The 27,378-nt window shown below is 42.2% G+C and overlaps 1 protein-coding gene and 1 long non-coding RNA gene across 4 annotated transcripts in view; one reads left to right on the plus strand and one right to left on the minus strand.

Moving 5' to 3' along the window:
- Positions 1-5,159: 5,159 nt before the first annotated feature.
- Positions 5,160-26,163, minus strand: LOC140734539 (uncharacterized). Of its 2 annotated transcripts, XR_012100555.1 has the most exons (4): positions 24,709-26,163; positions 23,392-23,458; positions 8,871-8,918; positions 5,160-7,097 (listed from the first exon to the last, which is right to left on the minus strand). It is a non-coding gene; the product is annotated as an uncharacterized lncRNA (long non-coding RNA). The 2 variants fall into 2 exon arrangements; XR_012100556.1 differs by lacking the exons at positions 5,160-7,097; positions 8,871-8,918 and adding an exon at positions 10,661-11,732 and having other exon boundaries at positions 24,709-26,162.
- Positions 26,109-27,378, plus strand: part of wdr44 (WD repeat domain 44) — an 85,848-nt gene continuing 84,578 nt past the window's right edge. The window contains exon 1 of one of the 2 annotated variants that reach the window (XM_073058645.1): positions 26,109-26,320. In XM_073058645.1, coding sequence (XP_072914746.1) covers positions 26,244-26,320 — 77 coding nt within the window. In that variant the 5' untranslated portion in view covers positions 26,109-26,243. The remainder of the gene's footprint in view (positions 26,321-27,378) is intronic. The other variant, XM_073058644.1, reaches the window with a different exon arrangement.

The raw sequence follows: 27,378 nt of genomic DNA on the forward strand, positions 1-27,378 counted from the left end.
CGGGTGTGACGTCATAGCATCCCGCGATGTAGTACAGAAAACAATTATAGTTAAAACACTTCTAACTTTAACTAGAAAATGAATTACTAAGCGAAAATATTATAAACTAAATAACTGCCATAAAGGCAGCACAATGCTTTTCTTCGAGTGTTTTCCATGTTGATGAGGGTGAGTACAAATGACTGATTTACAATAATTTAATTGTGAAAGTGCGCTTGATTTATCGTACAATTTCATTGGACCTCTGTGAACTACTCATCAATTTTATTGGTCTACTGTTACGAAGCAAAATGTTTTTGGCGGCATGAAAAAAATCATGCATTAGCCGCACCGTATTAAAGGCCGCAGAGTTCAAAGCTGTTCAAAATGTGGGGAAAAAGTAGCGGCTTATAATCCGACATCTACGGTAGTATACTGTGTACTTAGTTGAGGTGCATTCTGTATTGGGTTGGAGCATATAGATAAGCAGCAAGGAGAGTTATGTATATGATATTTAGTAATATCGTAAATATATTGTTTGATTAAGCATTCTTGTTTGTTTAAATACTTCACTATGGGTTATACGTAAAAACACATTAATTGTATGTCCTCACACCACCAGGTCATATGTGTGCGTGCCTCACAAAACATACACGGTTTCTCCTGGCTCTGCGCTTTTGCTTTCAATTAGATTTTACATTTTGGAGTTACAAAACATAACACAAGACTGTCATTGTCTAGCTGTAGTTTGCACGAATAGATTAGATTTGGAATTAGTGACTGAGGGATGAGTCAGTGAATATGACTACAGCCAAAAGCCTGACTCTGAATTACCTATTGTCAGTATGCTAAAACTGAAATTGTTTGATATCATTGTTATGTTCGGAACAGTACATGCTGGTGAAAGAGCACCCAGTGTTTGTCAGAATTAATATGTCAGAAGATCTTCCACTTTGTTGTTCATAGCGCTTTTACTATTGTTGTAAGAGTCCTATCATTAATGTTTCAGGCATCTGTGATCATTCAACTGAAAAACATGTCCAATTGAGTGTTACTAGGACCCGAATGCTGGGGATATCAGCTTAGGAGAAAACAACAATGTTGCTTCACTATTGTTCCAGTGAATTTGAAGGATTTCGAGGGAGAGAGTTGTTGAGTTCCTCTCCATGTCTTGTGGTGCAGTGGGCAGCAACCTTGCTGTTCCTTTAGCATTTGTCTGTTTTTTTAACAAGGCCAAGTTGCTAGCTTGACGTTCAACCCTGCACAGATGGAAAGCGTGCAAGGAGCCAGCCAGATTCAAAGCAGGGACCACTCACCTCTAAGTCTGGTGCAGATGCCACTATACCACCAGCCAGCTACAGAGAAAGACCAATAGTAATAACTCCCCAGTAGCTGGCAATATCCAAATCAGACCTTCTACTCTGTCACTAGGAGAGATTACTAGGTGAAGAATATAAGTGGTACAAGGATGGGTTTAAAACTTCCTTGAAGATATGGAGAATCCCCACTGTCTCCTGGGAACCTCTGCACCATGATTGTGAAGTGGAGAAGGAGCTTTGGGATGATGCAGAGAACCATGGAACCATCACACATCAGGAGCACACAGGATCCATAGTGACTGAACCACCTCACACACCAAATGGTCTGCCAATTCCTTCAGGCAACCACAAGCCTATCTATGGAAGACTTGTCCATTTCCTATAAAGGGCTCATTAGGTACCTCTATCCCAAGGGGCTTCCTAAAAGACTGTTAATGTGTGATTGTGAGAGCCTCTGATATTTACACGGATACATACTATGCAAAATATATTTGATATATTCATAACAGTCCCTTCTAGCTTTGTACATAGTTTTGAGGATTAAGGAACACACACAAAATTCTGGAGGAACTCAGCAGGCCAGGCAGCATCTACAGAAAAGCATATAGTCAACATTTTGGGCTAAGATCCTTCTTCAGGACCCTTCTTCATAAATCATTTCATCTTTTAAAATTAATTTTCTTGGCTTTAATTTTTAAATTTCCATTATCAATCTAATGTTCATATTTTGCCTGTCTATCTAAACTTGTCACACAAACAATAAGCACTGATGATATCACAGCACCTCTTCATGCCATACGTGTCATCACAATCCCGCAGGTTTACAAAAATGGGCCCTGAAATTCAATTACACCATTGATTCATCTGTGTTACATAACTGATAACTGTTTCTAGGTCATTTCTCATCATTTGGAAAATTTAACCTGATACTTCCTAGAGAGATTCTTTGCCAGACATGATTTACTCATCAACAGCACATCAGATGAGACAGTTCTCCATCCAATGAATTATGGGGTTAATTAGACCACATTATTCAACAGTTGATGCAAAGCTAATAGTGCATGTGCTTCCTTATGACATGAAGAGAGAAAATAAGTAATTCCCTGTGTTTCTGTTTACAGACTTGGCATGGAAATATAGGACAACTACAATCACTTTAGAAGAATTTGGTTCCTTAAGGCTGTTATAGCCGGGGTTGGTAGTAGGGATAAGCTCCCACTACCTATTAAATGCTCCCAATGGCATGTGTCTCAAATAACCTCTGACAACCAAGTCTAGCTTCTGACTTTCAAGTGTGGCTCAGCTTATAAGCCTGGCGGAACCATTTCTACTGACAGGAGAAGGGGCAAATGGTGATTATTGGCACCATAAAACCAGTTGCTCTGGGCAGAAGGGGCTTGTCAGCCATGGTTGGCAGCTCATCAAGGAGAAGAAAAGCTCTGATCTCAAACCTCCATTACCTTGCATCTAGACCCAATCATGGAGAAGGCTTTAGGAGTAAACCCTGAGGAAAAATTCAAAACTGGAGCCCTGAAGGCAGTCCTATGTTGAGTTCAACCCTGACTGGCAACTCCTGCGATGCAGCTGGTGTCAAACTTTATTGGTCTCTTTGGATTCATCAGCTGTGTGGAGAGGGGGAGCCTGCTATATGGGTAACAGCTTGCTGTCCATTTTGTACTGCCCTCACCTGTGTATCATGTAGATTGCTGGGACGCAACATCCATGGCCTCTGAGATGAATTTTGTATCAAAATCACCTTCAATAGATGACATACTCTTTAGAGCTTGCTATGCTTCCAACTTTACAGCACAAGGACCCCACCAGAATACAGACACTACAAGGTGTATTTATGATCTTATAAATATATCTGTACTTGGTCTCAATGACAGAAACTCAATGTCCCACACTCCCACAAGACTACCATGTCATTCTTCCATTATGCTTTACCTTTCTTGAACTGGAAATGTTCATCTAGTTCAAATGGATACAAATACCAGGAAATACATTTAACCCCATGGTTGGCTTTACTTGATTTTAAAGGATAACCATTTGAATGAGATATTGGAACAAATGTTCAATTCTGCTACACACACAAAATGCTGGAGGATCTCAGCAGGACAGGCAGCATCAATGGAGAGGAATAAACAACTTTTTGGGCTGAGACCCTTCATCAGAACTGGAAGGGAATGTGGAGAGGAGGGGAAGGAGTATAAGCTGGCAGATAATGGGGAGACCAGGTGAGTGGGAAGGTGGGTGGTTGGGGGAGGGAGATGAAGTAAGAAGCTGGGAGGTGCTAGGTGGAAAAGGTAAAAGGCTGAAGGAGGAATCTGATAGGAGAGTGGACCATGGGATAAAGGGAAGGATGAGGGACACCAGTGGGAGGTGATAGACAAGTGAGGAGAGAAAGGATAAGAGGGGAGCCAGGATGGGAATTGAAAACAGAGAGGTTAGGAGAGGGTGTAGAAGTTACAGGGAGTTAGAGAATTCAGTGTATGTGTCATCGGGTTGGAGGTAATCAATTCTGCTAAGAGACCAAGGAACCTGCTTTTATCAGTATGTGCATTGGAAGCTAGTAGATGCAATTTAATGTTTTATAGCATGTAAAAACCAGATACACAAAGGAGAATCAGTAGACGTTGTGTACTTGAATTTTTAGAAGGCCTTTGACAAGGTGCTGCACATGAGGCTGCGGAATAAGAGCTTGTGGTATTGTGGGAAAGATACTAGCATGGATAGAACATTGGATTATTGACAGGAAGCAAAGAGTGGGAATTAAGGGATCCTTTTTTGATTGGCTGCTGGTGACTAGTGGTTTACCACTGGAGTCATTGTTGGAACTGCTTCTTTATACGTTTTATGTCAATGACTTTGATGACAGAATTGATGGCTTTGTGGCCAAGTTTGCAGATGATACAAAGACAGGTGGCAGGGTAGGAAGTGTTGGGAAAACAGGGAGACTGCAGAAGAACTTAGACAGATTAGGAGAATGGGTAATAAAGTGACAGGTGGAATACCTTGTTGGAAAGTATATGGTGGTGCACTTTGGTAGAAAGAATAAAGGTGTGGAGAGAATGAAGACAAAAATTTAAAAATCTGAAGTGCAAAGAGCCTTGGATGTCCTTATGCATGATTCCGTAAAGGTACATTTGCAGGTTGAGTAGGTGGGGCAAAAGGCAAATGCAATGTTAGCATTCATTTTAAGAGGACTAGAATATAAAATCAAGGATGTATTGTTGAGGCTTTATCAGACACTGGTTGGATATTACAGGAAAATTGTGAGCAGTTTGGGGCCCCTTATTTAAGAAAGAATGTAGAGAGGGTTCAGAGGAGGTTCGTGAGAGTTATTCTGGGAATGAAAGGCTTATCATGTGATGAGTCATTGGGCCTGTACTCACTGGAATTTAGAAGAATTCATTGAAACCTATCGAATGTAGAAAGGCCTAGATAGAGTGGATGTGGAGAGGATGTTTCCTATGTCAGAGGAGTCTAAGACCAGAAGGCACAGTCTCAGAATAGAGGGGTATCCTCGTAGAACAGAGATGAGGAATTTGTTTAGCTAGAGAGTGGTGAATCTGTGAAATTTGTTACCACAGGCTGATGTGGAGGCCAAGTCTTTGGGTGTATTTAAGGTGAAGTTGATAGGTTCTTGATTACTCAGGGTGTAAAAGGTTATGGGGAGAAAGCAGGAAAATGAGTTTGAGGAAAATGGATCAATCATGATGAAATAAGAGTGTTTTCAATGGGCCAAATGGCCTAATTTTGCTCCTATATCTTATATCTAAACTATTTTAAAGCAGACTGTATGAAACAAGCCATTTATTCAATTAAACAAATTTTCTGGGAACAAATTCCAAAATACTTATGTTTTATTTTCACAAGATTCCATTTTATATCATTGAAATATTCTAAACTTCCATTCTAATAGCCACATCTATTTTTCACCCCATCTCATAAAACTGAATAAGAATGATTAAAAGTGCACTTTAAAATTATTTGATTGCAGCAGCCAGAATGGTAAATATTAATGCTGAGAGTCAAATTTTCATTTTAATTTTCTCATTTTAAAAAATGGTCATCATCATTTGCACAGTGAAGATGTTTTGTATGTCCCTTGATACCCTTGAAAATGTGTTGCTGAGTTATCTTCTCAAACTGCTACAGTATGAGTGTTGAGGCACTGTTATAGTGCTGAGAAATAGGTGATTTTCCAAAACTTAATTCTGTGATTATGAGGGAACAGTGGTCTATTTCCACTTCGGAATGATTTAAGGCTTGGAAAGGGAATCGGAGCTGGTGCTAACATCTGCTTCCTTTGCATTTCTAGATAGTAAAGGTCAAAGGAGCTTCAGTGAATTGTGAGCTGTGCTGCCAGTGGACAACATGGTGGTGGAGGGAGTGGTTACAGTTTTATCTGTGAATCCTCAGCTGTCAAAGTTAGATAATGAAGGATCACAGTACTGTGTACTAGGTCACATGATGGAATCCAGCAGAGATATTTTGGAGTCAGACAGGTTTCAAGCTCTCATTTGCTGGATACATATCCTTTCCTTGGTTATGGCAGAGTTCATTCCTCTGAACTGTTCATAATCCAAAAGGGTTTACAGGTTGGAAATGTGGCCACCAACCAAGCTCACACACAGCAGAAGATGCTACAAATACACATCTGTGTGTATGGGCTATATGAAAAGTTGGGTGTTTGTAATCTGGGGAAGACCTGATACAGAAGTAGGATGGAACTCCAGTAACCCAGAATATGAATGTTGGTTTGACATCTGGTTCATTCATTAGTCAGTAGACTGAGCTGAAGTTCCAAAAAGCAAGTGAAGTTTGTTGCCAGAACATGGACCCCAGAGTGTGCACTGGGTGTGTTGTCGGGACCAGAGGCAGGAATATGACCCTGCTCTTGGGTTGGGAACATTAGGGGTCAGAAACATGGGCAGTCATGTAGACAGAGCTGTGGTTTGGAGGGCTGGGCAGTGCAAAGTACAGGATGAAACATACCAGTTTTACTTACCCCTCTCTTTAATTCAATAGATTTACTAGAAAATATATTGTGAATGTGTAATATATTAAAAGGGAGAAATCAAGGTGCATTAGGCTATTAATAGAATTAAATACCAATAGTTGACAAAGTCTGTCAGTCCCAGGGTATTGAGGTATTGGAGTTTTACTATTTTCTAACCTACACCATATAAATAAATTTTCTGGTCAGTAGCTAATTGCAGTTTGGAGATGTCCAATCTGTATACATTGGATATTGCATTTCCAACAGCATCAAGTGCTCCAGTCATGTTGGCAAGAAAGCAAAAATAAAACACATCTAAGTGGTGATGATGTGACTACAACTACCAGTGGCTAAGTCCCATTCAGCAATAGCTGATGAAGTCAATAGTCAGTTGGAACAAGAACTGAAAACAATGAAGGCAGAGAGCTTTTTATCTCTTCCTGTTTAAGAACGTGGCAAGGCATAGCAATCCTCCTGGTGAAGACATTCTCAGGGCACTGTCAGGGAGGAGATCCAAGTTTTAGACCTAGTGACACTGAAGGAATTTTGGTGGATGTCCAACTCGGTGGAGAAGCTAGGTGGAGATGTTGATATGCTATTGCTGCCCTTGTCCTTCATCGTGAGGGAGGTCACAGGGTTGGAAGGTCCAGTCCATTTAGATGGTACACTGCATCCAAAATGCATGTGCAATGCAGGAAATGAAGATTTAGTTGCTTTGAAGTGATGATGTTGATATTTTCTGTGGAGGTGGAGTCATGGAATACATTCAAGGTGAAGACTATTCAACATCTAATCTGCAAAAGAGTCAAAGAATATTGGGAAACAGTAGGACAAGTATGTTAAAGTCAAGATCCAATTAGCCATGATCTTATTGAATGATAAAACAGACTCAATGAGCTGATCAGCATACTTCTGCTTCTGTTCCTTTTTAACATCAGATCTGTAACAAATTATGTCCATTCCCCATGTTATAGATCACCCTTTAGTATCGTTAGTAAAGATGGCCGTCATGCATTTCACTGTTATAGTAGATAGATAGATAGATACTTTATTCATCCCCATGGGGAAATTCAACATTTTTTTCCAATGTCCCATACACTTGTTGTAGCAAAAACTCATTACATACAATACTTAACTCAGTAATAATATGATATGCATCTAAATCACTAACTCAAAAAGCATTAATAATAGCTTTAAAAAAGTTCTTAAGTTCTGGCAGTTGAATTGTAAAGCCTAATGGCATTGGGGAGTATTGACCTCTTCATCCTGTCTGAGGAGCATTGCATCGACAGTAACCTGTCGCTGAAACTGCTTCTCTGTCTCTGGATGGTGCTATGTAGAGGATGTTCAGGGTTTTCCATAATTGACCGTAGCCTACTCAGCGCCCTTCGCTCAGCTACCGATGTTAAACTCTCCAGTACTTTGCCCACGACAGAGCCCGCCTTCCTTACCAGCTTATTAAGACGTGAGGCGTCCTTCTTCTTAATGCTTCCTCCCCAACACGCCACCACAAAGAAGAGGGCGCTCTCAACAACTGACCTATAGAACATCTTCAGCATCTCACTGCAGACATTGAATGACGCCAACCTTCTAAGGAAGTACAGTCGACTCTGTGCCTTCCTGCACAAGGCATCTGTGTTGGCAGTCCAGTCTAGCTTCTCGTCTAACTGTACTCCCAGATACTTGTAGGTCTTAACCTGCTCCACACATTCTCCATTAATGATCACTGGCTCCATATGAGGCCTAGATCTCCTAAAGTCCACCACCATCTCCTTGGTCTTGGTGACATTGAGACGCAGGTAGTTTGAGTTGCACCATATCACAAAGTCCTGTATCAGTTTCCTATACTCCTCCTCCTGTCCATTCCTGACACACCCCACTATGGCCGTGTCATCAGCGAACTTCTGCACATGGCAGGACTCCGAGTTATATTGGAAGTCTGATGTGTACAGGGTGAACAGGACCGGAGAGAGTACGGTTCCCTGTGGCGCTCCTGTGCTGCTGACCACCGTGTCAGACCTACAGTCTCCCAACCGCACATACTGAGGTCTATCTGTCAAGTAGTCCACTATCCAATCCACCATGTGAGAGTAGGACCCAACTGATGTAAAACTTTGGAGTCCACTCCTAAATTTCTAAATATACTGATTTTATTTTCTTAATAAGACAGGTGTGAAGCTAACTGGCCTGGTATTTTAACAATCTCTTGTCTTTCTTCAATAGTGGCATTCTTTTTGTACAGTTAGCCAATCATCTGGAACATCTCTAGAATTCAGGGCATTTAGGCAGAGTATATCAATGCCTCCACTGTTTTAGCCTGGCTTCCTTATTGATCAATATATCATTTTGCTCATTTAAGGCATGACTTCATTATTTTTTGGTGTTTTAAATTCTCCTATTGTGTTAGTGAATCACTTAAATCCATTCCTCAGTGGTTCTCTGTGCCTGAATGTTTTCAACATTTAATTTCTTTCAGTAACAATGTGAACTGAGCCACATCATTTTTTCTTGGTGTTCTTAAACACCTTTCCATTCAAGTAAAAGGCTGATAATCAAAAAACACTTACAGGTGTTGGAAACAATTGGTGAAATTCTTGGACTGTGCAGCAAATTATCTGCAACAAATACATTTTCACAAAGTCAGATCCATTAGGAATAGAAGAAAAACAAAATTTCCAAGTTACATTTTCCATTTATCTGACACAACTGAATTGCACTGTTTACTAGTGTCACTTATGTTGACTGAGAAATACAGCTGGGTATCACATGTTTTCTGTGCTCTACAATTGAATTGTAGCATTAAATTGATTCACCCTAATATTATTTAACAAGACAGTTACTTGCCAGTGTAATACCATTTCATGTATTAGCTGCTTTTACCAGCAAGAAGGGCAAAGTTGGAGATACAAGAGCTTGCATCTAGTGCAACAAACAAAGTGCTGGATGACATCAGGGGATGAGCAGCATCTATGGAAGGAAATGGACAGTCAATGTTCCAGGCTGTGACCCTTCATCCAGACTGGGGAAACTTGCCAGGGTTATAATAACACCGTAACCTGTAGCTCCTACTTAGTGCCACACATCATCCTGTTCCTTCAGTGTTCTTTACTTTAAATCCTGGAACTCCATACTCAGTAAAGAGGGATACAGGATTACAAGTACATTTCCCTGAAGATAGTGATGCTGGTAGACGGGATAGTGAAAAAGGCATTTAGTACACTGGCCTTCATTAGCCAAGGCAATGAATATAGAATTTGGGACATTATATTGCAATTGTGCAAAATGTTGTTAAGGCCACGTTTAGAATATTATGTTCAGTTTTGGTCACTCTGCTCTGGAAAGATGCCATTAAGCTGGGAAGTGCATGGAGGAGATTTACAGGGATGTTGTTGTGACTTGGCGGACAGTTATGGAGACGGATTGAACGGACTGGGGCTATATTAATTGGAGAATAGTAGGATGGTCTTACAGAGAGGCATAAAATCATGATGGGGAAAGATAGGGTGGGTGGGCAGTCTTTCCCCCAGGGTTGGGGAATCAACCGCTAAAGGTCATAGACGATGTGAGAAGGAACAGATTTAATAGAAACCTGAGGAGGATCTTGTTGACTGAATGGGTCATCAGCATATGAAATGAACTGTCCGAGGAAGTAGCTAAGGCGGGTATATTAACAACATTTAAAAGCTACTTGGACAGGTAAACGGATAGAAAAGGTTTAGAAGTATATGAGCCAAACGGGAATTTTGATCAGCATAGATAATAAGACCATAATATATGTAGGAGCAGAATGAGGCCATTTAACCCATTGAGTCTGCTCCACCGTTCTGTCACGGCTGATATACTATCCCTCTCAACCCCATTCTCTTGCTTTCCCCTAGTAACCTTTGACACCCTTATTAATTGAGAATCTATCTGTCTTTGCTTTAAATATACCAACTGGCTTGGTCTTCACAGCAGTCTGAAGTCTCTGGCTGGAGAAATTCCTCCTCACCTCTGCTCTAAAGCAATTAAGGGTTTGTACCCTCTGATCCTAGACTCCCCCACTATAAGAGACATCCTCTCCACATCTACTTCAGGCTTTTCAATATTTAATAGGTTTCATTTAGAGATCTCCTCAGTCTTCTGAATTCCTGCACAACGAATCTTAAGTCCTTTTGCATCTCTGATACTTTTACCATGACTACAATGCTTCAAAGGGTGGCTCAGCACCCCATTTCCAAGGACAATCATAGATGGGCAACAACTGCTAACCACGACAGTAGTGCCTATTTTGGCCTAGTTGCTGACAATAAGGCAGGTTAGCTTATCTGATAATAACCCATATGGCAAGATCACACACACAAGTTGTGAAGAACTGCGATGAGCAGGGTTGTTGAAAGTACCCACAAAAGAGATATTTGGGGCATTTCCTGACTTGCCTGAAAGCTTGAGTGAAGTGTCCGAGTTTGAAGAAGGACTCGTGCCAACCTCACACAGACATCTTCGTGAAAACTGGAATCCATCCATTCCTACATGAACATGGGCGCCAGCTTCCTGCCAACACTGGGGTGGTGTCTGTGAAAGATCTGATACAGGGCTGTAGATTCCATTCTTGGTGGTAACTTTGAAGGTCCATCCTAGCAACCTGTCAACCTCATTGGAAGCTGAACAACCTCCCTGGTTGACTGATGTGAAACTGAATGGCAGTAATCTTGTGTCCACTCTCAGAATACCACCTCAGCTGTACTAGTTTTACTCTTACAATTTTCTATCAGTCATCTCGCTCAGACTGCTACTACACAAGGAATTTGCGCAGATTCAGAATGCTACTCTCAGCCACTTTAGTCAAGTCAACTTTTATTGTCATTTCGACCATAACTGCTGGTACAGTGCATAGTAAAAATGAGACAATGTTTTTCAGGACCATGGATGCATTGATGACAGATGCTGATTTCTTGTGGAAGTGCTCCTCGTAGATGCCCTCAATGGTGGAGTGGATTTTTCTTGTGATGAAATGGGCTGTATCCACTGATCCTTGAAGATTTTTCTATTCATGGGCATTAGTGTTTCCATACTAGGTTGCAAAGCAACCAGTCAGGACACTCTCCACTGTGCATCAATATAAGTTTGTCAAGAGTTTTAGATGCCATGTTGAATCTTCTCAAACTTCTAAGTGCTACTGTCCCTTCTTCGCAATGGCACTTACTTGCTGATCCCAGGTCAGATCTCTGAAATAACACCAAGGAATCTAAAGTTACTGACTCCCTCCATCTCTGATATCCTGATGAGGAGTGGCTCTGGTTTCTTCCACCCGTAGTCATTAATCAGCTTTTGCTGACGTTCAGTGAGAGGTTGTTGTTGCGGTACCATTCTGCCAGTTAGAATAGAATCTTATTGTCATTGCTCAAGATGAGATTATGGTGTTACTCCAGTACGTGCGACACAGATATCTACAATACATAAAATATAACAATAATTTAAAGATCCCATGTCTACATGCAAAAGGTGACTTCAATAGTCCATAACTCAAAAGTCATTGGCAAGCCAGGGTGTAGCATTATTCAGCTGCACCACAATAGACCTTGGCAAGAAGCTGTTTTTCAGTCTTACTGCCTTGGCTGAGATATTTATGTATCTCCTACCAGATGGTAGGAAATCGAACAGTGTCTAGGATCAGATGGGTCTTTAATGATGTCATGAGCATGCTGCAGGCATTGAGAGTTGTAAGTCCGGTAGTTGAGTCCCAGTGGTGTGCTGAGCCATCCTAATCACCTGTTGGAGTGCTTTGTGATCTGTCTTGCTGCAGCTAGAGTATAACACTGACATTCCATATGCCAATATGCTCTATCACACATCAAGAAAGGATGGCCAGTAATTTTGGGGCAGATTAGCTTTCACTAAGCTCCTCAGGTGGTGTAGTCACTGTTCTACCTTCCCCACTATTGAGGTCGTGTTAACGGACCATGAGAGCAGCTCGGTGATGTTCATCCCCAAGAGTATGAAGCTGCAGACCGTTTCCACTGCCTCACCAGTTATGAATAGTGGGGCTTGTTCGGGAACTCATCTTCCTTAATCATCATTTCTTTTATCTTCTTGATGTTGAGTGATAGGCTGTGGTTCCTGCACCAATTGGACAGTTCCAGCATCTCCTCTCTACATGCAGAATAAAGTGGAGAAGTGGGCTCAGTACACACCTCTGTGGGGCACTGGTGCTCAATGTTGGGGGTGGGGGGGGGGGGGGCAGGGACAGTTGACATGCACTTGCCTCGTTTCACCACTTGGGTGCATCTAATAAGGAAGTCTAAGATCCAGTTACAGGCTGATGTGCTAAGACCTAGATTGTGGAGCTTGATAGTCAGCTTGGTTGGTAGTGTGGTGTTAAAGGCTGAGCTGTTATCAATGACAAGCATCCTAACATTGGTGTCTTTCAATCTCAATCTCTGTCCTATACACCAGTTCACCACAACCTTTGATTTGGCCAACAACAGTGGTGTTGTCAGAAAACTTAAATATAGCATTGGAACTGTGTTTAGCCTCACAGTCAGAATTATAAAGTGCGTAGAACAGGGGGCTAAGCTAGTCTCGTGGTGCACCTGTGCTGATGGTAATCGTGGAGGAGAGGTTTTTGCTAATCTGAACTGACTTGGATCTGAAAGCGGAGAAATCGAGGATCCAGTTGCACAAGGAGGCATCAAGGCCTAGTCTTGGAGATTTTCAATTCGTTTTGAGGGCGTGATAGTGTTGAATGCTGAGCTGTAGTCAATGCGGCTGGTTCTGTCTCAGCTCTGGCCCCGGTCAGATCAGCCCTCGATCCACTGCAGTTTGCTTACCAGGAGAACATTGGAGCCAATGATGAAGTCATCTGCCTGCTGAACTGGGTCTACTCCCATTTAGATAAGCAGGGCAGCACTGTGAGGATAATGTTTTTTTGAGTTTTCTAGTGCCTTCAATACCATACAGCCCTCACCACTGGGGGAAAAGCTCTGTTCAATGCAGGTTGACACTTCCATTGTATCCTGGATAATGGACTACCTGACTGGTAAGACCACAGTTTGCACGGCTTCAGAGCAGAATGACAGACATGGCAGAAGCAGCACTGGGACCCCACAGGGGACTGTATCGGGTCCCTCCCCGTTTACCTCAGACTTTAAATGCTACACTGAGTCATGTCATCTGCAGAAATTATCTGATGATTCAGCACTAGTTGGGTGTATAATGGGACGACAGGAGGATGAAAACAGTGTCTTGGTGCAGGATTTTGCCAAATGATGCAAGCGGAATAATCTGCAGCTCAACATCAGTATGACAAAGCAGAAGGTGATGGACTTTAGGGAGACCAAGCCTATTTTACTCCGCTACTATTGATGTTGAGGACGTGGATGTGGTGAGGATCCACAAGTACTTGGGGATGCAACTGGATGACAGACTTGAATAGAGCACCAACACACAGGCTGTGTACAAGGGCCAGAGTTGCCTGTATTCCCAAGGACACTGTGGTCCTTTGGAGTATGTGGGCCTCTTTTTTACATGTTCTACCAGTCTGTTGTTGCCAGTACAGTCTTCTATGTGGTGGTGTGCTGAAGCAATGGCATCAATACTGGTGATGCCAATAGGCTCAATAAACCGATTGGAAAGGCTGACTCTGTAATAGGAGTCAAACTGGACACACTGGAGGCTGTGGTAGAACAAAAGACATGCTGGAAAATCCTGGCAATTCTCAACAATGTTTCTCACCCTCTGCAAGCCACCTTGGCTGAACAGAGAAGCACTTTCAGTAATAGAGTAAGACAACTGCCCTGTTCCAAAGTGCGCTATATGAGGTCATTCTTACCCTCAGCCACCAGGCTATATAATGAGTCAACCAGGAAAGTGATCTTGTAATCTTTGAATTGTAAATCTTGTACATCTTATTTTTAAAGTAAGTTATTTTTATTCTTTCTTACTTCTCTTCTAATATTTGTATATCTGTGCATTTGGAATGCTACAGTAACATTGTTATTTCCCTTGGGATCAAAGATGTATGTATGTATGTATCTATCTTGAAGTATCCATGTTCACTGTGGAGATGTTCCAGGGATGAATGGACGGCCAATGAAATGGCATCTGCTGTTGACTTTCACCTGATTTACTGTCTGTTTGCTGTTGGGCAGGCTTGTCCTATTTTGCAGCTTTACCTGATAAGGACTAAACTGTTAAGACATGTTAGTTCTGCTCTCACCATGCCTGGCTTGAGGGACAAGACTCTGTTGTTGATTATGGCTTTCAGCACCTTATACCAAATTTTAACCTTCCAAATTTCTCATAATTTACTGTTTACATTAGAGCAGGGTTCCCAACTATTTTTAATTTTTTTACCATTAACTAAGGGTTCCATGGACCCCAGGTTGGGAACCCCTGGATTAGAATGATGATGATGATGATGATGATGATGATGATGATGATGATGAGAAACACAATAGTGGATGTCCTCTGTGTATTATGACTGTCTCCACATAAACTGTGTGTTGGTCCTCTCAAAGAATACTTGTAATGTGTTTGCAACAGTTGATGGTAGAAGGACACCATTAAGTAATTTATTTCTTGAGTTAGCTTTCTTGTTACCTGCAGCAGACTGTCTGGCAGGCATGTCCTCCTGGACTTGGCCAGTTTAGTTGGTACTATTGGTGTCAAGTCATTCTTGACAATAGACATTTAATTCTCAATCTAGGTTATATTCTATACCAACTCAATGCTTCTTCCATGTGTGATTCAGCATGAAGCAGTGTTGATTCAGCTGCCAAGTGTTAATGGTTCAGTTACCTGCAGGAAACTTTATCATAAGAGCTTCAAAGGAATTTAGAAAGGTTTGTAGCATGGGAAATATATTGCAAGTACAGTTTCAGAAGGATAAATGTCAAGGTATTTACTTCAATGGGAAGGCAGTGAATTATTTAGAGACTGGAAAACGTGTATATCCTGCAGCAGATACTGAAAATAAACACACAGGTAAGTATAATAGCCAGAATTGCAATTGGTATGCTGGCCTTCACAGAAAGAGAGTTTAACTAAAGAGTAAGGATGTTGTGCTACAATTAAACAGGGTCAGAGGAAGAAAACATCTGAAGGATCATGTACAGTACATTTTGTTCTTTTTACCCAAGGAAGAATATACCTGGCATAGAAAGAATGCAGCAAAAGTTCACTAGACCAATTTCAGGAGTAGCAGGACTTGCTTGTGTTTTGTTTTGATTTTTCCTTATCTGTTTCCACCTATCACCCAAGTGAATTGTCTCTGTCTCCCCCACCTGGCTCCATCTGTCCATCATACAATAGGGTCTTTTAAGAGCCTCTTAGGTGAGTACATGGAGCTTAGAAAAATAGAGGGCTATGCACTAGGGAAATTCTAGGCAGTTTCTAGAGTAGGTTACATGGTCAGCACAACATTGTGGGCCAAAGGGCCTGTAACGTGCTATAGCTTTCTTTGTTCTATGTTCATTCCTCACTTCACCCAGTTCCACTAATCATCTAACAGACCCCCATCTTATCCCTCCTCAACTCTTTATGCTGGCTCTCTTCCCATCACCCCCACTTAGTACTGATGTACAGTCACATCTTGAAATGCTACTAATCTCTTTGCTGTTCCACCACTGAGTGTTTCTTACAGATTTTTTTTTGATAACCATCTCTAACCAGTTCTTACCTTTCTAAAGACAAGTAAATTCTGTCTCTCAGAATCCCTGCCAATATCCTCTGCACCTTTGATGTAAGGATCATTGACCCGTAGTTTTCTGGCTTATCCCTGAAGCCCTTATTAAACAAACAGACATTAGCTATCCTCCAGTCTTACAGTACCTCAGCAGTGGCCTACAAAGATAGGAAGATCTCTCCCAAGGCCCTCAGCAATCTCCTCACTTGCTTCCCATAGCATCATAGGGCACACCTGATTAAGACTGGACATTTATCCACCATTATGCATTTCAAGATTTGCCAACACCGCCTTTGTAATGGAGGATAATGTTGATAAAGCTCCAAGACACCACCACTCCTTCTCGACTCACTTGCTTCCACGTCCATCTCCGCAGTAAATATAGACGAGAAGAATTTATTTATGACCTCCACTGCTTTTCATTGTTCTATACAGAAAAGGTGGATGAAATGGAGGGATTGTCTACGGAGTCTCTGTGGGTGGAGGTTAGGAACTGGAAGGAGTCAATAACTCTACTGGGTGTTTTTTATAGGCCGCCCAATAGTAACAGGGATATCGAGGAGCAGATAGGGAAACAGATCCTGGAAAGGTGTAATAATAAGAGTTGTCGTGGTGGGAGATTTTAATTTCCCAAATATCGATTAGCATCTCCCTAGAGCAAGGGGTTTAGATGGGGTGGAGTTTGTTAGGTGTGTTCAGGAAGGTTTCTTGACACAATATGTAGAAAAGCCTACAAGAGGAGAGACTGTACTTTATTTGGTATTGGGAAATGAACCTGGGCAGATGTCAGATCTCTCAGTGGGAAAGCATTTTGGAGATGCTGATCATAATTCTATCTCCTTTACAATAGCATTGGAGAGAGATAGGAACAGACAAGTTAGAAAAGCATTTAATTGGAGTAAGGGGAATTATGAGGCTATCAGGCAGGAAGTTGGAAGCTTAAATTGGGAACAGATGTTCTCAGGGAAAGGTACCGAAGAAATGTGGCAAACGTTCGGGGGATATTTGTGTGGAGTTCTGCACAGGCACGTTCCAATGAGACAGGGAAGTTATGACAGGAACCGTGGTGTACAAAAGCTGTCGTAAATCTCGTCAAGAAGAAAAGCTTACTAAAGGTTCAGAGAGCTAGGTAATGTTAGAGATCTAGAAGATTATAAGGCTAATAGGAAAGAGCTTAAGAAGGAAATTAGGAGAGCCAGAAGGGGCCATGAGGAGGCCTTGGAGGGCAGGATTAAGGAAGACCCCAAGGCATTCTACAAGTATGTGAAGAGCAAGAGGATAAGATGTGAAAGAATAGGAAGTATCAAGTGTGACAGTGGGAAAGTGTGTGTGGAACTGGAGGAAATAGCAGAGGTACTTAATGAACACTTTACTTCAGTATTCACTATAGAAAAGGATCTTGGTGATTGTAGTGATGACTTGCAGCAGACTGAAAAGCTTGAGCATGTAGATATTAAGCAAGAGGATGTGTTGGAGCTTTTGGAAAGCATCAAGTTGGTTAAGTTGCCAGGACCGGATGAGATGTACCCCAGGCTACTGTAGGAGGTGAGGGAGGAGATTGCTGAGCCTCTGGTGATGATCTTTGCATCATCAATGGGGACGGGAGAGGTTATGGAGGATTGGAGGGTTGCGAATGTTGTTCCTTTATTCAAGAAAGGGAGTAGAGATAGCCCAAGAAATTATAGACTAGTGAGTGTTACTTCAGTGGTTAGTAGTTGGTAAATCCTGAGATGCAGGATTTATGAACATTTGGAGAGGTATAATATGATTAGGAATAGTCAGTATGGCTTTGTCAAGGGCAGGTCGTGCCTTACAAGCCTGATTGAATTTTTTGAGAATGTGACTAAACACATTGATGAAGGAAGAGCAGTAGATGTAGTGTATATGGATTTCAGCAAGGCATTTGATAAGGTACGCCATGCAAGGCTTATTGAAAAAGTAAGGAGGCATGGGATCCAAGGGGACATTGCTTTGTGGATCCAGAACTGGCTTGCCCACAGAAGGCAAAGAGTGATTGTAGATGGGTCATATTCTGCATGGAGGTTGGTGACCAGTGGTGTGATTCAGGGATCTATTCTGGGACCCTTATTCTTTGTGAATTTTATAAATGACCTGGATGAGGAAGTGGAGGGATGGGTTAGTAATTTGCTGATGTTACAAAGGTTGGGATGTTGTGAATAGTGTGGAGGGCTGTCAGAGGTTACAGCGGGACATTGATAGGATGCAAAACTGGGCTGAGAAGTAGCAGATGGAGTTCAACCCAGATAAATGTTAAGTGGTTCATTCTGGTAGGTCAAATATGATGGCAGAATATAGTATTAGTGGTAAGACTCTTGGCAATGTGGAGGATCAGAGGGATCTTGGGGTCCGAGCCCACAGGACGCTCAAAGCAGCTGCGCAGGTTGATACTGTGATTAAGAAGGTGTATGGTGTACTGGCCTTCATCAATTGTGGAATTGAATTTAGGAGCTGAGAGGAAATGTTGCAGCTATATAGGACACTGGTCAGACCCCACTTGGAGTACTGTGCTCAGTTCTGGTCAGCTTACTATAGGAAGGATGTAGAAACCATAGAAAGGGTGCAGAGGAGATTTACAAGGATGTTGCCTGGATTGGGGAGCATGCCTTATGAAAACAGGTTGAGTGAACTCAGCCTTTTCTCCTTGGAGTGATGGAGGATTAGAGGTGTATGAGATGATGAGAGGCATTGATCGTGTGGACAGTCAGAGGCTTTTTCCTAGGGCTGATATGGCTGCCACAAGAGGACACAGGTTTAAGGTACTGGGGAGAAGGTACAGAGGAGATGTCAGGGGTAAGTTTTTTTATGCAGAGAGTAATGAGTGAATGGAATGGGCTGCCGGCAAATGTGGTGAAGGCGGATACGATAGGGTCTTTTAAGAGACTTTTGGATAGGCACATGGAGCTTAGAAAAATAGAGGGCTATGGGTAACCCTAGTAATTTCTAAGCTAGGGACATGTTCAGCACAGCTTTGTGGGCCGAAGGGCCTGTGTTGTGCTGTAGGTTTTCTACAAACCCCATTTCCAGAAAAGTTGGGATATTTTCCAAAATGCAATAAAAACAAAAATCTGTGATATGTTAATTCACGTGAACCTTTATTTAACTGACAAAAGTACAAAGATTTTCAATAGATTTACTGACCAACTTAATTGTATTTTGTAAATATACACAAATTTAGAATTTGATGGCTGCAACACACTCAACAAAAGTTGGGACAGAGGCATGTTTACCATTGTGTTACATCACCTTTCCTCTTAATGACACTTTTTAATCGTTTTGGAACTGAGGATACTAATTGTAGAAGATTTGCAATTGGAAATTTTGTCCATTCTTGCTTGATATAAGATTTCAGCTGCTCAACAGTCCGTGGTCTCCGTTGTCTGATTCTCCTCTTCATGATGTGCCATACATTTTCAATAGGAGGTAGATCTGGACTGGCAGCAGGTCAGTCAAGCACAGGCACTCTGTGTCTACAAAGCCAAGCTGTTGTAGCCCGTGCAGAATGTGGTCAGGCATTGTCCTGCTGAAATAAGCATGGACATCCCGGGAAGAGACGTCGCCTTGATGGCAACATATGCCTCACTAAAATCCTAATATACGCCTCAGAGTCAATGGTACCTTCACATACATGCAACTCACCCATGCCGTGGGCACTGATGCACCCCCATACCATCACAGATGCTGGCATTTGCACCTTTCGCTGATAACAATCAGGATGGTCGTTTTCATCTTTGGCACGGAGAACTCGACGCCCGTTTTTTTCAGAAAACTAGCTGAAATGTGGACTCATCTGACCACAGCACACGGTTCCACAGTCTTTCGGTCCATCTGAGATGAGCTCGGGCTCAGACAACTCGCCGGCGTTTCTGCATAGAGTTGATGTATGGTTTCCTCCTTGCGTAATACAGTTTCAAGTTGCATTTCTGGATGCAGCGATGGACTGTGTTAAGTGACAATGGTTTTCCGAAGTACTCCCGAGCCCAGGTGGCTATAATTGTCACAGTAGCATGACGGTTTCTTAGGCAGTGCCGCCCGAGGGCTCGAAGATCACGCGCATTCAACAGTGGTTTCCGACCTTGCCCTTTACGCACTCAGATGTCTCTGAATTCTCTGAATCTTTTCACAATATTATGTACTGTAGATGTTGAAAGACTTAAATTCTTTGCAATCTTGCGTTGGGAAATGTTCCTTTTGAACAATTCTCTCACAAATTTTGGCACAAAGGGGTGAGTCACGACCCATCCTTGCTTGCAAAGACTGAGCCTTTGATGGATGCTACTTTTATACCCAGTCATGATACCTCACCTGCTACCAATTAGCCTGCTTAATGTGGAGTCTTCCAAACCGGTGTTACTTGAATATTCTGTGCACTTTTCAATCTTATTTTAACTCTGTCCCAACTTTTGTTGAGTGTGTTGCAGCCAGCAAATTCTAAATTTGTGTATATTTACAGAATATAAATAAGTTGGTCAGTAAAACTATTGAAAATCTTTTCTTTGTACTTTTGTCAGTTAAATAAAGGTTCACGTGAATTAACATATCACAGATTTTGTTTTTATTGCATTTTGGAAAATATCCCAACTTTTCTGGAAATGGGGTTTGTATGTTTCCATACATAGATCACTACACTGACATCACAGAGACCTACTGTCTTTCTGGCTGCATTTTACTCTGAATATTCTTCCAGAATTGTTTTATCTTGTCTGCCAAGGATATCTCATGCCCCCTTTAGGACCAGTCCTATCTTAGAACACAGAACAGTACAGCACTGAACAAGCCATTTGCCCCATAATGTTGTATTGACTTTTATCCTACTATAAGATCAAATTAACCCTTCCCTTTCAAATAACCTTCCATTTTTCTTTCATCCATGTGCCTATCTAAGAGTCTCTTCTAGCTCTCTTAAGTCCATTAAGCTCTTTCCTCACTATCTTGTCACTTTCTAGAGATCTGTCTGATCTTTGATTCCTAAACCATAAATATGCTTCTTTGTTCCTCTTGACTAGATGCTCTACATCTCTGGTTAACCATAGTTCCTTCACTCAACCACCCTTTCCTTGCCTCAATGGGATAAATCTATCCGGAACACCTTGCAAGCACTCCCTAAGCAACATAGACATTTCTCCAGGTACATCTGCTCCCCATCTCTACATTCATATTGTATCATGTCATATTATGTGGGCGATCATGATCTTGACAATATGTTGTCGGCAGATTGTTCTACAGAAGTTGTTTTCCATTGCCTTCTTCTGGGCAGAGTGTCCCCAGACATTACAGGCAATCCCCGAGTTATGAATGTCCGACTTACAGACAACTCGTACTCATGAAAGTCCGACTTACGGACAACTCGTACTTATGAACGGAGGGAGAAGAACGCCATCCGCCAATTTAAGTCGGATCACAATGCCTTCCGCCATTTTAGGTCATTGCCATTAACACTGTGTTGAGTGTGTAACTTTGTATTTGGCTTAAATGTTTCTTAGCAAGATTCACCCTGACCCTCCCCTTTTCCAGTCAGCACCGCCCCCACTTGTCCCATTTAACCTTTCTCAGTGCGGGTGGACTTTAGGACCTGGAGCAGCATAAGACCCACTGCCTGCGGCTGCTGCTGTATTTTTTTTAATTAAGTGCGATTGTGAACAATAGCCAGATCAGAAATGCTGATCAAGTCAACTAGTTCCTAAAGAAAACTCTGATAGGCCAATATGACGGTTCACGGCTGCTCAGCAATAGAACATAAAATCCGCAGTTTTCTGTTCCATTGACAGAAAATGATTGTGATTGAAAATAAAGTGGAAATAATAAAGCGATTGGAAACACCATCGGTCATTGCAAAAGCTTTAGGCTACAGTCGGTCGACAATTGGAACAACTTTAAAGGATATAGGTAAAGGATAAAGTGAGAATAATGGAGCATGTGAAAGGCCCTGCCGCGACGAAAGCTACAATTATTACTAAGCAACTCAGTGGTTTAATTATTGAAATACATATGCTTCTTAAGTGTTTTATATGCATAGAAAGGTAAAATATATACTATATACTAAGACAAACATTTGACTAACTGATGCTAAATAATACCAGATATACCTGTTACGTACAAATCCGACTTAAAGACGGACTCAGGAACAGAACTTGTTCGTAACTTGGGGACTGCCTGTATCAATACTCTTCAGATATTGTCTGCCTGGCATCAGTAGTTGCATAACCAGGACCTCTGATATGAAACAACTGCTCATACCTGCTCCCATGTCTTCACGTGTCTCTGATCAGGGGGCTGAGCAGCTGCTACACCTTGCCCAAGGGTGACCTGCATGTTACTGGGGGGAAGGAATGCTTCATACCTCCTTCAGTAAAGACCCATCTCTACCCTGCCATCCAACACTAATAGCATATTTATCCTCACCCAATTAAATACTTTCTCATACAATCTGCTCTTATCCTCATCTTTATTCAAGACTATGCTAAAGGTCAGGGAGTTGTGGTCAATATCAACAAAATGCTCACACACCAAGAGTTCTGTCACCTGACCTGTAGTATGATCGCTCCTCTAGTCGGTTTGTCTGCATACAGTATTCTTAACACATTCTGCTTAATATTTAACACAAACCTTTTGTATCAAGGAGAAGCCAATCAATTAAGGAAGTTAATTGATCTGCTCCTTGGTGTCTCTGTTGCTGTTTGGGGAGATGGGGGAAATTGTATAGAATACTCCCAATAGAATGATTGCTCCCTTCTTGTTTCTGACTTCCACCCACACTGACTCAGTAGACAATCCCTCCACAACATCTTCCCTTGGACCATGGTGCACAACACAGTACATATAACGCACACACAGGTCACATAAATATCGCTGAAGGGTAAAGAGAGACCCTGCTGATCCTGTCAGCAGTCCTTGTAGTCCTTTGTAGGGACTTCTGGTCAGAAGCCTTGCAATTCCCATACACGACAGTGATGCAGTTGGTCCGGACACTCTCGGTGGTTCTCCTTTAAAAACTGGTTAAAATGGGGGAAGGAGCTTTACTTGCCTCTATCTCCCCAGATGCTGCTTTTTTTTTTGACTAAAGAGGTTGTGTTGAGGGATCAGGTAAGATCACCCGTTATGTGCATTTCCCAGAAAATTGGTGCTCCTAATTCTCTCCACGGAGTTGTCATGTACATGCAGTGAGTAATGGCCAGCCTGCACCTTCCTAAAAGCACAATCATCTTTGGTCTTGTCCACATTGAGAGTCAAACTGACCTGATAAGACTTGTACATAAGACCAGATTATTCTGGATTGCTCAAAGCTGCTCACTTCACTCCTTCGATAACATAAATCAAGTTCCAGCAAACTGTTCTCAAAGGAATGCACATACAGTATGCAGTATACAGAAATGGAAATCATGTCATAGCGCAAGGATGATTCATACCCAGAAATGCCTGATCAAATATCCTCAGCGATGCAAAACACAGAAATAGTGGTTATTGCATTTCACTCTGCAAAAGAGAAATCAATTTTAAATTCCATCACCAGGCAAATGAACTCCAAGAGGGAGAATACAATTTGAAATGGAGGTACATTTTTGTGAGGAAAATCCCTGTAAATGATTGAAATCTGATATAAAAACAACAGAAATAACACAACTGTGTTACTTTTATCTGAAGAAGAAAACAACTCCAAGACACAAGGGAGCAACCAAACAAAATAATGCTGCTGAGCAAAATAAGGACGTGCAGTACTAGGGCAGGTGGCTAAAGTCTTGGTCAAAGAAATAAGCTTTAAAGAAAGATGTAAAGTAAAATAAGGAGGGGTGGGGATATTGTTCTGAACATAAGTTCAGAACTTTTGAATCTGCTGATAAAAATATTCAATAGGTCAGTCATATTTATAGAAAGAAAAGCAGTGAAGATTTCAGGTGTAACTCTCATCAGAGTACAAAAGAAAACTAAATATAAAATGAGTATTGAAATTTGAGAATGAATAAACAGAGTTTTCTGGTGTCTTAAACAGCTGAAAAGGAATGCAAATAATTATGCGGTGAATATTAGAGGCAAAGACCGCTTGACAAATTGGAATGCAATCTGAGAAAAATATCTGTGAGTTTTACTATTAACTGGCATAAAATTTGAAAAAAAACATTAGATTAAGGGCAAGATGGAAGCACGTGTGGATGCAGAACCCACCCTGGGCTCTATCAAAGGTGGACGTCTCTCAATTCTATGTTGAATACTAAGAATATCAAGTACTGCAGGAATATCCCATCAGCAGGTTGCTCGATAGCGAAAGAACTAGACTTACTGAGTACCGTTGATGTGTTGTCACTTGGATTTGTTGCAAACCATTGTGCTAAGAAGGTGCACATAAAAACAAAGGGAGTATGTGATTGTCCTGAACATTTTCCTTTGTGATTGCAATACCCTGTTGGACAGCGGTAACACAGGCTACTGCAAGTCTGGTTCACTGGTTCATTGGCGAGACCGACAGTGGTGGAGCTGCATTGCCTCGGTTGTGGTGAGGGCTAGGCTGAGGCCACAGGGTTGCCTGTTGCAGTGCCCAGGGGAGGAGAGCCGAGCTAAGGCTGTGTGGGAGAAAGCAAGGGCCTCTACTGGGTGGGCAGCGCCCAACCCATGCTAGGGTTAGGCACTGGACACTCCTGTTGGTGCTGCCCTCTGGCGATCGCTCAGTGGAAAATAAGCTGGACCAGGATAATCTGCAGTCATGTTGCTCAGAGACTTGGGCTACTTACATTTTTTCTGAAATCATCACCATATGTGCAGTCTGCTGTTGGTAATGTGTCTTGCACCTTGGCCCCGTTTTAATTGGCTGTATTCATGTCCGATAATTACACTTGAACTTGACAATAGGGAGATAGGCTAAGGTAGGTATCAGAAAAAGCTCCTCAATCTACTCAAATCTCCCAGTATTATGCTTGATCCTGCAGATCAATCTTTTTCAAACATACATTTAAGTACTCTTTTTTCACCTCTTCAAAAAACCTCAGATTTTGAAACACCATTTCCCAAACATAAAGCCCACTGCTGCCTGTCCGTAGTCAACACTAAATCAGTCCTTGCTTTTCCAAATACATATAGATATTGTTTCTAAGAATCCCTACAGAACTTTCCACTAATGGAAGATTCAGCAGCCTGTAGTTCCCTGGCCAATCCCTGTTGCCCCTTTTAAACACAGACACAATATTAGCTAAGCTCCGGACTTGTGAGACCTCACCTGTGGCAAATCATGATGAAAATAGCTCTACAAGGTCTTCTGCAATTTCTTCACTCTACTTTCCTTCAATGTTGTTGGATATTCTTGGTTATGTTGGGAATTCATCCAGCTTAATATATTTAAGACCATTATAACCTTCTTTTGTAATGTTCTTAACCATCAATATTTATTTTCCTTAATTCCTCAGCTTCTCCCAGGTAACTACCGATGGAAAGTACTTAAGACCTTGTCCATCTGTTGTGGCTCCATCCACAGAAACAACCACGTTGATCCTTAAGGAGATCTATCCTCTCCCTTGCTACCCTTTTGCACTTAATAGACTTATAGAATATTTAGAATTCTTATTAACCTTATCTGCTCCAGCTGTCTCAAATCCTCTTTAGCCTCCTCTGCTCCAGATTTCCCCTTTATATGTAGCATAAATGTAACATACACATTTTTTTTACCTTCAATAAACCTACTCCTGCCAGTTTTCGCTTTAACAGGTACACACTAGCCTTCTAAACTCTCCACATCTCACTCTTAAAAGTCTCCCACTTACTAGACAACCCACAAACAGCCACTCTCAATCAAACTTCCAAGTATCTACCCAATGCCTATCGTTAGTTTTGCCCCAGTTTAGGATTTCAATTTCTTCCCACAATAGTTTAAAACAGTTGAATTATGTACACGTGTCTCTATAAATGATTTGCCCCAGCCATATCCAACCTGAACAGGCACTAACAGTGATATTGCACATCCCCTCAACCATCCTCTACCTCATCGGACCGAGACCTCCCAGCTGACTTATCCCTCCTCTGGCTGCCATCAACTCTCACGAGGTTTCGCTCCTCCGCGGGGAGGAGCCGAGCCTACGAATGGTGACGCAGCGGGTCTCGGAACAGCCATTCGGTCTGGACGGGAGCGCGCGTCAGTGTCAACGTGCGTGCACGCGCACGTCCACGCACACGGGCGAGACTTCGCTGTCGGAGAGCCCGGCTTGGCGCGTTCCGGTGGAGACTTGGGCGGTTGCGGCTGACAGTTCAACCCCTCCCTCCCCCTCCCGGGATGTAAATGGCGTCTGATAACAGTGACGCCGAGGAATTCTATGACGCGGCTGAGGAGGTTAACCCTGTCCCGTCGCCGGTTGCGTAAGTGATGGGGGCTAGTGGGGGCTGCGCGGGTTAACGGGGGAGGCCCGAGTGCGATGAACCCGTGGCTGTGGAATTAGTTTCCCGCAAACCAGCGTCCTCGCTCCCTCCGCTATAACGCCTGACCTCCCTCCCCAACCTTCAGTACGTTACCACCTCCGCACCCCCGACGGATACTCCGTGTCCTTCGGCATACTTTCCTCTGCCTGGCATCCTGGCAACTTATTACCCCTCCCCGCCCCCACTGTCCTGTGCCCTAGAGGCTCCTACCCCATTGAACCTCCCTTTGGCATTTCTCTCCCGCTGTCTTGCATTCTAGTTAAACCCCCCATTCCCCCGTCTGCCCTGCCTCCTGATAGCCCACCCCACTCATCCCCCTCCACTGATCAGTAACTCCTTCCACCACTCATTCTCCCTCACCACCACACGCCCCAGCTCATTTTCACTTGCTCCCACAACCACCCATTCCCTCACTTGACGTAAGTGCGGCCCATTCTCTCAAGCCACAACACACTCTTGTTCAATGTGCAATGAGCTTTGCAGTTTTTGCTATTGCTTTGCTTTATGATTGTCACATGCTGAACAGCTTGTTTTGTATGCTGTTCATACAGGTAATTCCATTACATAGTGCGTTGAGATAGTGCAAGGTAAAACACTAACAAATACAGAATCAAGTGTAGATCATTACAAGGTAGATTGTGAGGTCAAGAGTCCTTCTTATCGTCCTAGGGAACCATTCAGAACAGTGGGGTAGCAGCTGTTCTTAAGGCTGGTGGTATGTACTTCCAGGACTTGGTATCTTCTGCCCAAGGAAGAGGGGAGAATAGAGAATGACCATGGAGGGTGATTTATAACATTATAAATTAAAAAGACATGTTCAGTGAGCATTGTCTTATGAAGAGTGACAAAATTAGTAAAGATATTTAACATGGCAGCTGCACCAGTAAAAGATTGTTTTCAGAGCATTATTGATGTTGTCTCTGTAAATTTTCTGTTTATGTGTATGCTTTATTTCTAAACTAGCTGATCCTTATTTGAACAGTTTTGCTGATCTGTTA

Source organism: Hemitrygon akajei, chromosome 10 (genome assembly GCF_048418815.1).
Source record: "Hemitrygon akajei chromosome 10, sHemAka1.3, whole genome shotgun sequence".
Lineage (NCBI taxonomy): Eukaryota > Metazoa > Chordata > Chondrichthyes > Myliobatiformes > Dasyatidae > Hemitrygon > Hemitrygon akajei.